The following is a 15651-nucleotide window of genomic DNA, read 5'->3' as shown; positions in this document are numbered from 1 at the left end:
GAGTTGAAGGCTATATTCCTGGCTTGCATGTACAAATGAAATATGTGTCTTTATTTTGGCAGTGTGCAGCACTTCTTGGTGGAGATTATGGCCTGTGGGTTTAGAAAGCTTTGTTTATTGTTTATTTAGGTCCCAATTGGCTGTTGCCGTAGCAACTGAAGCCCATACAATGATCTGTGGTGTCGTAAGATTTGAAGACCAGCTGCAATCAATGTTGAAGGAGTCTATTATTGCCTGGCTGTTGTCCATTACTGTTGGCGATTCATGCGCAGAGTGGGTTCAGAATCCCAATTATAGATGTCTTAGAGAACACCGCGCTGTTATGTTCGAGCTGTACTGTCCACTTGACCATCGCAGATTAGTTATATCTCGAGGTGATGCTCTGCCTTTATGGGGTATCAGTCTCATCTGATAGATTTGTTCAAAGATAGATAGATTTGAGTAAAGGCTGCAATCGTAAAACCAAAGGATCGCTCTGTATTATGCTATATATATATATATATATAGTGTAATTATTTTTCATAATTGTTCTTGTTTTAAGCACAAAAACTTGGCAAAAATGCTCGTAAAGAAAAAGTTTAGTTAGTTTTTCTTTTTTTTTCTTCAGTGCACACAGATTCAAGGGCACATGTACCACAGACGGTTCACTGTTAATGAACTCATCTCCACATATACACTGTGGGATTTTATTTCTGTATCTTTGTTTTGGTAAACATGTTTATTTCGATTGTATCTAAGTAAACAAAACATTCACATTGGGATTAGAGCTGAAAATGTCTCCATTGGGATAGAAGCTCTTCTCTATCAGGACTACCTGGTTCAGAACATGCGTTGCTCTTGGAAATAAGACTAACCAGATAATCCAAAGGTTGTCCACCAGCACAGCGTCACCTCGACTGACTTTTGCAGCTGTAGGAACACATGCTCAGTCGATTAGTATTGATGAGATACACGGAGAGGAGATGCTGTGGTAACGAGGATCGACAGAAGAAGAGGGAAATGAATAATTAGTGTTGTTTCCTCTTATTTCTGAGGCTGAGTGTTTGGAGGCGTTTATCTGTAGGCATCTTTGAGCAGAATGAGCCCGTCTGGACAGTAACACTTCTGCCCCCACGCAGCACTAGTCCACTGCTGTCAATATCCCCTGTGCGTTTGAGTGTCTGGATCTAATTGTGTGTTGATGCTTTGTCTCTGCCAATCTGAATTTATTGACTGGACCTTTCAGCTCCGAGAAACTAGAGGGTCTGATAACGAAGACTGTGAGAGCATCATAACTGCAAACTTATACATCCTTTAATAGTCATTACTTATCATACATATCCACTACTACATGATCTTCTGGTCATTAGGAAGGGTCTTTTCTGGCTAAAAAAAAAAAACAGTTAATTGAAATATAGATAGATAGATAGATAGATAGATAGATAGATAGATAGATAGATAGATAGATAGATAGATAGATAGATAGATAGATAGATAGATAGATAGATAGATAGATAGATAGATAGCAAAATACACTTATATTAAAGATACCATTTATGAAAGCAAGTCTTAAAGGGATGTTATAATGCCCCTTTTTACAAGTTGTAAAATAAGTCTCTGATGTCCCCAGAGTGTGTATGTGAAGTTTTAGCTCAAAATACCCCACAGACAATTTTCTATACTATGTTAAAATTGTCACTTTTTGAGGGTGAGCAAAAACGTGTCGTTTTGTGTGCGTCCCTTTAAATGCAAATGAGCTGCTGCTCCCAGCAAAGAGGGCGGAGCTACAACAGTTTGTGTGTGCAGCTTGTAGACTCAAACTTAAATGTCAGAAACTGTTCAAACTTTTATGTTCAAACCGGAGTCTGTCAATGACGGAGACACTCAAGGGGCCCTATTTTAACGATCTGAAACGCAAGTGTCAAAGCGCAATGCGCAAGTAACTTTGTGGGCGGATCCCGGCGCTGTTGCTATTTTCCCGGCGGGATACACGACTCTTGCGCCCGGCGCAAATCTAAAAGGGGTTGGTCTGAAGTAGCTTCATTATTCATAGGTGTGGTTTGGGCGTAACGTGAAATAAACCAATCAGAGCGTCCTCTCACATTCCCTTTAAGAGCAGACGCGCTTGTTCCACGGCGGATTGCTATTATAACGGCGGGTTTGCCAGCGCACGCCAGGAGTAGTTCACAGCCGAGGAGGCCGACGTTCTCGTCAGGACCGTAAAACACAGAGAAGTGACATTGGGCTTAATTAATTTGCTTGCCCAAATTAGCTTCGGTTAAACAGACATATAATTTGGGTAAATGTGTAGCCTAATCTAGATTTTTTTTTTTTTTTAAATCTAGATAGATCTTTTTCACATCTTCACGAACACAACAATGATTTCCCTCGTGTGTTAATATTTTTCCTTGTAATAATGTATGATTTGCAAAAATGAAAACTGCTGCGTCTGTTTATATTAGAGAATCAAAGTGGATGCGCGTTAACACACTACATTATGGCCAAGCACGCGCCCTTAAAATACCATATCACTAACGCGCAACGCGCCACTGTCTTTAGACTGTTTTTTTCTTGGTCAGTAGCGCAATTGCTTTCTAAAACTGGAAAATAGCACCATGGAAGTTTTGCGCCGGAACACGCCTCCTCTTTGCGCTGAACCGCCCCCCGCGAGCGCAAGTTCATTCCCTAATTTACCAACGTGCGTCTGTGGAGGGAAAAGTCCGCTGTGCGCGGGTGCAAAATAGGAATGATACATGCGTCGGTGTTCAAAGTCAATTGCGCTGGGTGCAAGATAGGGCCCAAGAAGTGACAACATGTAGAATGCAACAGAATCTTAGGGTTAGTGATGTCACCTACCCCTGGGAGGAATATGTAGTCCCTATTATCCATTTGTTGTAGTCCTTAAAAAAGACATTTCTTTAAAAGCAAATATCTCCCTTTGCTTAGATCCTTGAGTGTCGTTACTTTGCAGATGTTGTTTGTTTAAACAGCAACATTACACACTAACTAAAGTTGAAATCATAATCAACCACCTCTTTAACATCTTAAAGGGGTCATCGGATGCCCATTTTCCACAAGTTGGTATGATTCTTTAGGGTCCTTATGTAAAGTTTGTAACATACTTTGGTTAAAATTCAATGGTTGTGAAAAAACAACACAATTTTACCTCCTCAAAAACAGCTCTGTTCACAGCAACCCTCTCTTCCACGGGGTGTGTCGACACAAGTCACATAAAGTGCTGCCTTTGTGGACAGTATACAAATAGCTGAGGGCGGAAATATGCCAATATGAGATATATGCTAATACGGGACAGTCCATCAGGGGTCGTAGGCGGAGTATGAGCTATATGACATCATATTGCTCAGAAAATCCAAACGGCTTGATTATTGAGAATTAATATACAATATATATACAATTCTTTTTTTTTCATTGTATGGTGGTTGTGTCCACACACTGCAAAGACACATTTATATGCAAACACCATATAAAAGTGAATTGTGCATCCGATGACCCCTTTAAGACTTGTAAGTGTATCTTTTTTGTTTAGGATTTTTAGAAATTTTAACAGGAAAACAAGCCAGACAATTTGCACCAAAGCCAGCATAAACCGGCCTGGAAATTCATGCTGGTGTAAGCTGGTCTTGTTCAGCAGGGGTACCTAATAAAGTGACTGCTGAGTGTGTATAGCCATGTATAACAGCAGAAGATCCGTATTGACTTCTAAATATTACCCAGCTTCCCACTTAGCAGCCACTGCTTGCGTTGCAGTTTCACTATAATTTATTTTTATGGGTCAAACTTTGATTGGGAGTTTCTAAAAAACTTCAATATCTTTATTAGTGGTGCAGAATTATTACTCCCTTCACACACACACACACACACACACTGTTCATCTGCTGGCCCTCGGAGACACGCTCATCAGAACATTCTAGACAAGCTGTTTCAGCAACTTTCCAGCTGCTGGTAGACTCTGATAGAAATGTTTTTACTGAAGCTGAGAGCTGGATACCGTTCAGAGAGGGATGAGATATCTCATTTTAACCCACTGAAGCTTCAGGATTAGGACCAAAATTACACTTATCTGAAGCGGTTACAGTAATTGCGGCTATCAGGTCTTTATGCTGTTGAACTATGCAGAAAGCAGTGAACGTCGTGTCTCGCGTGTGCATTACGCTGAGTGATGACCGTAATTGAAAAGCTTTTGAAAGTCTTTGTGGGAGAACACAGCTTTCCGACTTTACTCCGGCTGGCTCTCACCGCAAGAGAACACTGCAGAAAATCAGTCATGTGCTCATGTTTTTCAATACAAGTACTTAAACATCCTTAAAACAAGAGAAATGTACACGAGAAGCAAAATTGTGAATGATATTATTTTTTTTTCTTCATGAAATCAAAATGAATATTTTTTTATTTATATAGTGTTAGCTTTTAAATATGATTATTTTTGTTTTGTTTTGTCCAAACTTATTTTTAAATGCGATACAACACAGAGCAAAAATCTGTTTCATACTAGAATAAAAAATACTTGAAAAGAGTGCAAGAGAGAAAGAGAGAGACAATTTAACACTGCAAGGAGACTGAGAGAAATAAAAAATGAAATTCAAGATTCTGCCTCCATAATCCTATTTTACGCCTCAGCCCTCAAGACTGCATTAAATGTTTTGTGGTGTTTGCAGTACGTCAGCACCAGACAATGCAGATGGATGGATTGAACCTGGTGAGCTGTGATGAAAGTGAGCGAGAACAAGTGCAGATGAGAAATGCGACCCGAGCCAGCAGAAGGAATGAGAGATCTACTGTCAGCTGGGGGGGGGACTGCTAGAAAGACAGACTGTAAGCGGATGGTTGAAACGAGCAAAGACAGAGCAGGGAATGAGAGGGCTTTAAAGACACAGAGAGAGATTACAAAGCACACAACTGCATTTCCAGCCTGTCTTTAATCTTTGTTGACTTGGTCTGAGCAGAAACTGTGGTTGAGGGACTTATTTTAGGTCTACATGTCATGAAGACAATTTGATGTTTAAGGAATAATTTTGGACATTAGGTCATTTTATATTTTTGTTCTCCCACACAAACACATTAAGTACATTCATTCCACCCTTCAAACACATCCACCAATTCTTTATTCTCTCTCTTTCTGCAGGAACATCAGTTTTTCAAGTCACAGCAACAGACGCAGATGACCCTACGTATGGAAACAGTGCGCGGGTGGTGTACAGCGTTTTGCACGGACAGCCATATTTCTCCGTCGACCCCAAAACTGGTAAATTCCAGACTTTTGTTCATAGTGTCCGTGAAGGTGAATTAATAAAAAGTGCTTTTATTGCTTGAAGGTTTCGAGCTGCTGGTGCATTTTGTCGAGTAGATGTACAATTAAAAAGTACACACCTTTGTATATGAGATGTTTGTATTAGACTGTCTGTTCATCAGAAAACAGCTGTGAGTAATACAATACACACCCAGCACCTTTTACTGTGCAGAAATAGAGCTTGACATGCATGCAGTATTGTTTGGATCTTGGCTGTATAATGGAGAGCATCCCTGGAGAATGAGGTGGAAAGAACATTGTGTAAAGGCTTTCAGGGATAAAGACAAGACGGTAGGAGAGAGAAAGAGATTCAGAGTGCCTTGAGATGGATTTGGTGTTCATTAGAGGTGGACATTGTTTGAGAGTTTTTACAAGAAACCATTAAATGTTAATAGAGGCACAGTTTGTGTTTGTCTCACGGAAAAAAAGTCAGAAAAAAAAGAAATAGGATTGAAAGATAGAAATAAGTAAGAAAAGGAAGGAAGGAAGGAAGGAAGGAAGGAAGGAAGGAAGGAAGGAAGGAAGGAAGGAAGGAAGGAAGGAAGGAAGGAAGGAAGGAAGGAAGGAAGGAAGGAAGGAAGGAAGGAAGGAGAATGAGAAGTGAGGAAAGAAATGAAGAATAGAAAGTAGGAAAGAGAAAAAGAAGGAAGGTACGATAAAGAAGTACAAAAAATTAAGGAAGGGAAGAACAGAAACAAGTATAGAAGGAAATAAAGGATTATAGAAATACAGAAATGGAAAAAGAAAGATGAAGGAATGGAAAAAAGAAAAAAGAAGAGGAGGAAGGGGAGAAAAAAGAAAGAAATTAATGAAGAAAAGAATAAAAGAAGAAAGGATGGAAAGTAAGAATGAATGAATGAAGAATAAAACCAACCAGTTCCCAATAGATAAAATCACATCCTGCTCTGTGTTTAATGAATCTCTGTTTTACTTGTGTATATATGTCAGATTACAGAGGTAAAATGGTTTGCAAACACATTGACCTTAAAGCCACACACATGCCCATGTACAATCATCAAGTAGTTGTATGGACATACTGTTGGTTTTCCTTTATTTGTAGTATAGAGGGAATATGTTGCCGCTGTCCATTGTGCTGAAATGCCTCCCGGACCTCTGTGCCTTTATCATGTGTGCTGGTGCTGTCCTTGGTTCTGAACACCACACTTCACTAGCTCTTACACACACACAAGCACCACCAATGTATCCCAACACATTCATGGCCACAGTGCACTGCTTATTTTCAGAAATGTTGGCAGAAATACCTCAAAGAAGTTTTTGATGAAAATCTCTAGACACTTCTCAGCCTTCACCCAAACATGCTCTCGCGAATCCCTTCTCTCAGCGCTGACAGACTAGTCCTCTGATAATACAGACATGTGGCCTTTAGTAAAGACAAATGCAGCTGTTTGGAGGGGAACCATGAAGAATTCTGTTCCGCAAAGTTGTCGAGCATCCAGGCGTATCGATGACTTTGGTAATAGTTTTTTGAGATGAAATGCTTAATGGAATTGTGGCGAGACAGTATCAGTGTTGCCAGGCTGAGTTCATTTTCAGATGGTGTTCAAGGACTTAATGCATTTAGACAGGAGACATGAAAACCGATTCAAGGGGATTGTGTGAGAAAGAAAAGAAAGACAACAAAGATTGACTTATTCTTGCTTTACTGCATTGCCTGTTAGGATACTTCACTTTCAATCTCTCACAAACTACCTTTCGGGACATTTAATACTGAAGACACACATATCCCATTTAGAGATGTATAAAATTAATATACTGAGAGGTTTCAACCAATATTGTGAGGACTTTAAAGTTGACAAGTCTCATAATTCACATTTCATAATACCCGTATTATGCATGATTCATCAGTGTAAGTTATTTTAAAGAAATGCTTAGTTTTATTAAAGATAAAATATATAATGTATTTAAATTTGTATTTATATCAATGTTTCATTTGTATAAGTTATTATATTATATAATGTTTTTATTATGTTGTGTTTATTTTTTTATTTATACTCATTTATTTATTTAATTTATTATTATGCAAACAAATACTTACAGGTGACAGTAACAACAAAAACAGCAAGGCCAACAAAACAACAGCCGACATAATATATTTTTATACGTTTGGTAATTTTCTGTTCTATCCAAAATATGAAGGTCTATTTTATGGTTGCATGAAAGTTTTGAGGCCCCGACATACTCACGGCAAAGTTCTTTTTCGTTCTTCGCTTAGGGATAAAACGAAGTTCTAAATACGTGAGCAGCGATATACTGTTATCCAACATCTGAAGCCGCCCACTCTGCTGAGTAGCGTTTAGATGAATATTTAAATATGTGTGGCACGCTTTCCTCTCTATAACAAAATAAACACAACAAAATTGAGAAAACAGCAAGCATTTTTTTAAATAAAGCATTAGAAAAGCATCTGATCTTAGCAACGTGGATATGTTTGCACAGGCTCTGCAATTCGGCACTCTGGTAAAGTCACGTCACGTCACGTTTATTTATATAGCACTTTATACAATAGATTAATCAAGCAGCTTTGAACATGAGGAGCGTATTAAACATGAAAAACTGTGTACGTGTCTCGTTTCATCAAAAGTACAACTTCATGTTCTACTATAAAGCGGCTCTCTAGTGTGTTCATGTTTTTACTTACGGACCTCGACAGACTCAATGGGAGAAATATACTGAAAAAGATTGCAGTGTGAAAAAAGCAGACCAATGGTAGTACAACGGTGTTTACCAGCCGGAGTGAACTTTTCCAGAGAACTACTTCGAACTGCAAAACTTTGTTTTGGGCTGATTTTGTTCGAAATTACGTCACATAAATCTTTGCTTGAAGTATATCGGGGCCTTAAGAGTGCTGCTCATTGTTTTCTGTGTACAAAATGTTTGACATCCTATTAGAAAACTCACAATAAGAAAGTCAAACTGCTCATTTCCACCTAATGTGCAGTCAAAGCTGCAGGCAAACTCAAATCATCTCTTGGAAATGAGATACTATCACCTTCCACCCTTTAATATGCTATTGAATTGCTTCACTGGTAATTGGTGATTAAATTCTTTCTCTCAGTATGTCAGAGAACACAAATATAGACGACAAGTGGGATTAAAAAACTTTAGATAAAGCACCCTAGGAGACAGAGGAGAAGCCCACGTGAATCAATTCAACTGAGAGAGTGCTGGTCAATAGTCAATCTTGCTTTGATTATATGGTAAGCGCAGCCGTATTGTTTTGAGCTGGATGAGATGATTGTGGTCATTAGGTCAGCAGATACACCCAGAAAGAATAACAAAGTCAGGGCCAGAAAAGGACATGTCATTAAGGAGGAGAATGCTATAGTAATATACAGTTTCATTTGTAACTGGTGGGAGATACAAAGGCACCGTAAACAGAAGTTTAATGCCACGGTTATGGATTTGCGCTCAACCTTGCGCTCCATTACAATAAACAGTAGTTAACTAAAAGCAATGGCTTTATTTATTTATTTGGTTAATTTCCATTCGAAACAGAGGAGATGTTAATGTCAGGTGTCGGGATTTATTCGGCTCATATAAACTAGCAGTTAACAAGCATAGTGATTCTTCCTAATGATTAATTTTAATAATTAACTAGATGAAAGGAGAATGTGAGTGGTGTTGTGATAATTGCAAAGCTTGCTATCAGGATGCTATGTTCCAATGTTTGGCGTGTCGCTTGGTTGGTTACTGGTTTTCTCGATATGGTGGTGTCCACAAAAGTACTTTTCGAAGCTTCAAAGTGTGCAAAGTTTGTGTTGCTGTCAATGGAGGGACGGAAATAGCTCAGATTTCATCAAAAGTATCTTCATTTGTGTTCTGACGATGAACGAAAGTCTTACAGGTTTGGAACGACATGAGGGTGAGTAAATTATAACAGAATTAAAACATTTGTGAGAACTATCCCTTTAAGCAGCACAATGTTTTCAACATTGATCAAAATAAGAAATGATTATTGAGCATCAAAAGAATCATGTGACTCCAGACTGGAGTAATGGCTGTTGAAAATACAGATTTTAAAATGACGTTTAAAATATATTAAAATAGAAAAGTTATATTAAATTGTAATGATAGGTATTACTGTTTTTGCTGTGTTTTTGAACAAATAGATGCAGCCCTGGTGAGCATAAGTGACATTAAAAAACATAATGTACAAGCTGTGCAATGTGACGCATCATTACAAACAAAGTTTGTCCTAAATCACTAACCCTAACCAAACAATAGTACTAGTGATGTGTTTTTATATATATACGAGCAATGCTAATAAATGTCACACACTTTTGCATCAAGTTTGCATCATCCCTGTTGATTTATGATTTGAAACTGAACATATTCTTTAGAAATAAAGAAAATGTTGTTCTGTGTAGACACCTCATTATCAGTGGCAGTGCAGAGGCTCAACATGTCCCACTCACCGGCAAGACGTTACGCTTGTTAATAAGTGAGGTCGGATCTTCATCGTCCCCTTTTACTTGTAAAGAGGTTCCAGGGAGTAATCAGAATTCCCCATTTCAGAGGCCTCGATGATGGGCAAAGTGTAGGAACCCTCGCTCTCTCATACGCACACACATACACATAAGTAGGCTAATTTCTCTGCTGATCGGGGAGTCTGGAGGGTTTTAGAGTGTGAGTTTAGAGCTTCTCTGACACAGATCAGGGAGTCTCTAAAAGGAAGGATTAGTGCAACTTCCTGTTCTGATCAAATTAGAAAAGCATGCCAGTTTGTCAAAGCCTTCCCAGCCGCTAATGCTATTGAACATATTACCAACCTCTCCTGAGCTATTTTTACCTCCAGAGAAAAAAAGCACTTATTTATCAGACAAATGTATCACAATATAATATACAATACAGTAACTCTTTGAATTGGGTGCTGCATTTTCTTTTTGAATCTTAGTCTTGCAGACTAAGATGAAATCAAAATCGATCTTTTGGCTTTGTGTGCCATTCAGTGTATGTTTTTCAACTGAAAATTGTTAGTTTGCTTACTTGTCTTTTATCGAAATACCTCTGAATCTGTCCTTTTCGGCTGATGTCACCAGTCCAACCGGCCTCTATTTCTCTGTTTTGGGTTTGTACTGTAAAACCCACTCTTCACAATCTAATCAGATCCTGATCGACAAAAATAAAGGGATAGTTCACCCAAAAATCATAATTTACTCGCAGTATTAGTTAGCATTAGTAACACTGCCCTTGAGTTGTTCCAAACCGGTATGACTATTGTTCTTCTGTGGATAACAAAAGAAGATATTTTGACAGTTTATATAACAGTTTTTTAACTGTGTGTTTGTAAAATAAAAGTCAGTGGTATTTGAGACATTGGAGGACACTGACTTTCATTAAATGGGAAAATTCTTCAAAATATCACAAGAAAGTACGGGTGTATTCACACTTGGCATGTTTGGTTAGATTAAAAGAAACTCTGGTGTGATTGCTCTGTTAGTGCAGTTCATTTGAATAAGTGTGAACGCTGCCATATGAACCCTGGTGACACCAAACAAGTGGAGCGAGACCGCTGAAAAGATGGGTCTCGGTCCGCTTTCAAAAGAACTCTAATGCGATTCGAAAGAAATATGAATGTAACACTGACCAAAGACATGTAAACAAACCAAAAACAAGATTCGAAAATGCCCGTCTGAATGCTAAGCGGACCATGACTTTTTATTTATTTATTTATTTATTACCAAACTAACCAAGCAAACTGAACTACAAGTGTGAACACACTAATATTTGTCTTTCTGAATATCCTGTTTATAGCCATCAGGCTACAGAAGTAAACTGCACAAAGTCATGTGTGAACAGCCCTTAGCGCTCAACTAGGTCAAAGGTCATTTCCCATAATCCCCTTTGCTCACCTAGTTTGACCTTCTTTATAAATTTACAGCCTGTGAAACCCTAGGGAGCTAAAGGGAATAAGACGAAGTGATAGAAGATTACAGACAGAAGGCGTGCGTTAGAGACCAGTCAAAGGCTTAAAACAGTTTTGCTCACTCAGCTAACCCTGGGTCAGACTTGCCACTTGTTCCTCGACGGCTCTGCAGGAATTGGCTTATCTGGTTTCCATAGAGACCTCGTGGTTCTTCTGAGCGAAGGAAGAATGCTGAGGGGTTCTTAATGCTGCTGGTCTAAAGTGGGCTCTGATGGAAGGATAGATGGGGTTTTATTAGGGTTTTCATTTTTGGGGGCTTCCCTGAAGCCTTCTTGTACATCCTAATAACAAATACTACACTCTCTCTCATTTACAGCAAGCCTGTATCACATTTCCTCAAGAGCACTTACCAATCCCACACAATAAACTTGAGTGATAGCTGCGGAGAGAAAGTCCCTCACCCCTGACGAATGATGAAAAGGTCACAACATTAGTCTTTGTGTTGTTTTAATGGAGTGAATGGCTGTGTGCCAGAGACTTGTGTTGCCTTAGGAGCCTAGGTTAAGTAATGCTGCAGCTCGGGTAATATCTCTGCCTAGCCGCTGGGGCTCGAGCGTTGGCAGGCTAGAAATGGAGTTATGGCATTAAAGCAGGAGAAATGGATGGGAGATTCATTTTGGAAAGTTTACAAACCTCCTTTTGTACCATTGTGCTGGGCTTTTGTTTGCTGAGATGCATTCTGGGAAATCTTCCAACCTTCGGTACGCTTGCGATACTTATTAGAAGATGTTTTGGATGTGTTTATGACATTGTTTTTTAATGCCTCTTCTCATTTGTAAATTGTGAGGTCCCAGAACAAGGACTGGTGACAGATCCAGCAGGTTTGAGGGGGTGGAATGGGGACGGACCCCCTTGGATTGGGATGTGTGAGGTTCACAGATGGTGAAACATGAATGGAAGAGTGCATTTAACACCGCTAAAATGTAAGGGCACTACACTACACTACACTACACTACACTGCAAGTGCCACATTTTGCAGGTTTTCTTACAGTAGTTATGGTTGGTGAGATCCAGGGTTATTGTTAACTAAAATTAATTGAAATAAAATAATTATTAACTGAAATGCAATCAAATATACAGTATAAAAAACTAATTAAACTCAACATTTCACATTTTTTACAAAAATAAATAAAACTAAATACAAACTATATGTACATATAAAAACAAATTAAACTCAAATTATAATGAAAACGGAAAATATGACAACAACAAAAATATATATTATATATATATATATAATATACACTCTAAAAAATGCTGGGTTGTTTTAACCCAATTTTGGGTCAAATATGGACAAACCCAGCCATTGGGTTAAATTTTTAACTTGCATTTTTGATCCAACGTTTGGGTTTGTCCATATTTGACCCAAAATTGGGTTAAAACAACCCAGCATTTTTTAGAGTGTATAAACTATTTTCCCGCTAGCTGTTTTATGCTTCTTGCAAAATAGCTTAGATCAGTGTGAAAGCTAGATTACGCTAGTTAATTAAACCAAATATATGAATAAGGAAAAAAAGATCAGCATATGATATGTTTTGGATGCTGATCTCTGGCATGCTAACTTAACCAACCAGACTGCTGCTTCACTAGAAAACTAAAAACGATATATCAACTAGCATAATCTAACTTTCACACTGATTTGTGTTACTCCGAATTCAAAATTGACTCTTACAAATTCAAAAAACTTGTAGAATATTTACAAAATAGTTTTGTAAAAAAAAAACTTGACATAAAAAGAAAGACTAAATATATGAGTAACGGGAAAAAAACTAATGTGGATATTGCTATTTGTTATAAATAATATGTGAAAGTTAAATTGTGAAATTATTTATTTCATTTTTACAAATGAATGGCCTGATTTAGTGTCGGATCTTGTGACTTCACTTAGAAACCACTAAAGTACCCTAGCAATACACAGCAATGTCCTTGCAACCACTCATAACCCATGTCTGTAAAAACCCGGCAAGAGTGTTCAATTGCATGAACAATTGACTGTTTTCTCGGGTATTTTTGGAACAGTACAAGATATCCTGGTCTGTCCCTAGTGTATTCTGCAGGCCTTTGCCCTGCTCTCACTGTGACATGTGACAATGGTCAACCTCACTTGCCCTGCATGTTAATATTGTTGCCTCCGGTCACTCGTGCCATGACCGGCATCTAATGTTGTAACCTGCCCACGGACAGCCAATCCTGAGCCTGTCAACCCGACACTCTTCACATGAGGAGAACAGGCCCTCAGTGTACGAGCACAGAACGCTGGCGTCATCATCATTTATTCTTTATTCTAGTTCTTCATTATCAGGAGGGAAATGAAACCAAACAAGTATTTAAAATAGGTTTGGGATGATTGTAGTCAATAATGGAGAAAACCGACGGTTATTTATGGTCTACGCAAAACCACTTTTCAGTGTAATAATGACAAATCAATATTTTCTCTCTGTTTGCGCTTCATAAATTAAAGTGAAAAATGAATCAGTCAATTATGGGGATGCAAACGGCGTGCTGAATTCCTGTTTAGAGTCGGTCTGGAGCCTGACTCAAACACCCAGCCTGTTTATTCATGAGTCTGTAATCTGTTCTTTAATGGCTTGTGTGTATTGACTGTGTGTCAGTCGAACCCCTCTATCAGAGGAAGCCGCGGGCTACCTACACTATTGTTTTCAAGCAAATATAAAGCAGGATTGGATTGTCTGATAACACTTTCATTTTGTAAAGAGCGATTGTCCCCGTCGTTCCTCCTTGACTGAACATCCCTCAAATCAAATCTAACATTCTGAACATGTTTTGCCCGTCCGGAGAAGTTTCTATGGTTGTCGGCATGCAATCACAGAAGACAAATTGCAACATTGCTAATAATAAGAAATGTTTCTTCTTAGAAATGAACCGTTCGCAAAGACCCGCCCCCTTTAGTTACTGTCGCTATGTCCGACAAGCTACACCGCTCATGTTCTCACGCAGTGAAAAATACATCGCGGAGGAGAGGAGACTGACAACACACTGACAGACAGGACAGAACAGCTTACTTTTAATATGAAAGTCTCAACTTTCATATTTGTTAATTTTTTTAAAGAAATTTAAACAATTTAAATAAACACGAATGAACATCAGAAGGAATGTTGTTTTAACCGCGGAAAGACGTCAGTACACTCTGTTTTTCAAGTTTAAATCCTCCAACGTTAATCTACTAACTCTCCTGACTGCTTTGTCAGACTAAAATGGCGGATTTAGCGAATGGCGGATTATGATTGGTCAGATCGCCTGTCAATCAAACTCCCTGCGAAGGGTCAATTCAGCATATTACAATGATTTCTGAAGGATCATGCGACACTGAAGACTGGAGTATTTCAGCTTTGTCACAACAATAATTTACATTTTAAGATATGTTAATGTAGAAAACTGTTTAATATTTCATAATATTTTAAATTTAATATAATATTTGATATACTATATAATATTTCACAACATTTTTAACAGTTTTTACTGTATTTTTGATTGATTAAATGCAGCCTTGGTGAGGAGTATAAGAGACTTCTTTCAAAAAAAAAATTAATCTTACCACCCCAAAACTTTTGAACAGTGTAATGTACAGTATAAGTCAACTGTCATTCCCTCTCTGTTTATTTATTTATTTATTAATACAATTGTATATTATTCTAATAAAATACGCATTTCTGATTTGATTTTATCAAACAGGTTGGAGTGTTTTTTGATTGAAAAACACAAAACATCACAGAATTTGGGAATATCCCGGAGCCCCCAGATCTGTTAGATTAATTTTCATGTAGACTCTCAACTGGCAGCCTCGAGGCTATCAGTCATCAGATGGAAACCTGCGTCTCAACCTCTGTGATGTGTGGCAGGAGATCTCGGGAGAATGATCAAGCAGACTCAGAGACGGTGTAATACCATAACATTCTCAAGTCTTTAAGAAAGAAGGGTCATATTTATACACAAGATAAAGCAGAATCACCCACGATGTCCAAGCCATCCAATCATAGTACTCAAAATATCAGTAACCCATCAAATCCATTGATTCTGGTGCTGTTGTTTTTCCCTCTAAAATGTTGTCACTTTCTGGAAGATGATGTCTGTAGGAACTGGCTTTTGTCAATGGAATTGTACAAAATACTAAAGTAATGGAAAGTGATGACACAAGAACTATATTAAATGATTACCAAACTTTCAAAAATGACCTCTCAGGCTTACCTACTAATATATCGTTGTGGATTTCCCAGCAATGGCTTTTGTGTGATTTCCATCTGACTGCGGGTTTGATCATCGGTGAGGACTTCATGTCTGTGACACAGGACAAAGGTGAGAAGGAGAGGGAGAAAGAGAGAGAAAGAAAGACATTGTGAGACACAAAGAGATAGCGGAAAGGAACTGACAGTCATTGTGTGATACATTGTGTGAGGCG

General features: G+C 38.3%; 1 protein-coding gene across 9 annotated transcripts in view; it reads left to right on the top strand.

Annotated features, from left to right (window-relative positions):
- LOC306990083 (cadherin-18) overlaps window positions 1-15651 on the top strand; it is a 267205-nt gene that overhangs the window by 216546 nt on the left and 35008 nt on the right. For all 9 annotated transcript variants that reach the window (XM_079596387.1, XM_079596385.1, XM_079596383.1 and 6 more), the window contains one exon: window positions 5123-5242. In XM_079596387.1, coding sequence (XP_079452513.1) covers window positions 5123-5242 — 120 coding nt within the window. The remainder of the gene's footprint in view (window positions 1-5122; window positions 5243-15651) is intronic.

This window comes from Phoxinus phoxinus (assembly GCF_949152265.1).
Source record: "Phoxinus phoxinus genome assembly, chromosome: 21".
Lineage (NCBI taxonomy): Eukaryota > Metazoa > Chordata > Actinopteri > Cypriniformes > Leuciscidae > Phoxinus > Phoxinus phoxinus.
The sequence above is the reverse complement of the archived record's forward strand: the minus strand, read 5'-3'. Positions and strand labels throughout refer to the sequence as shown.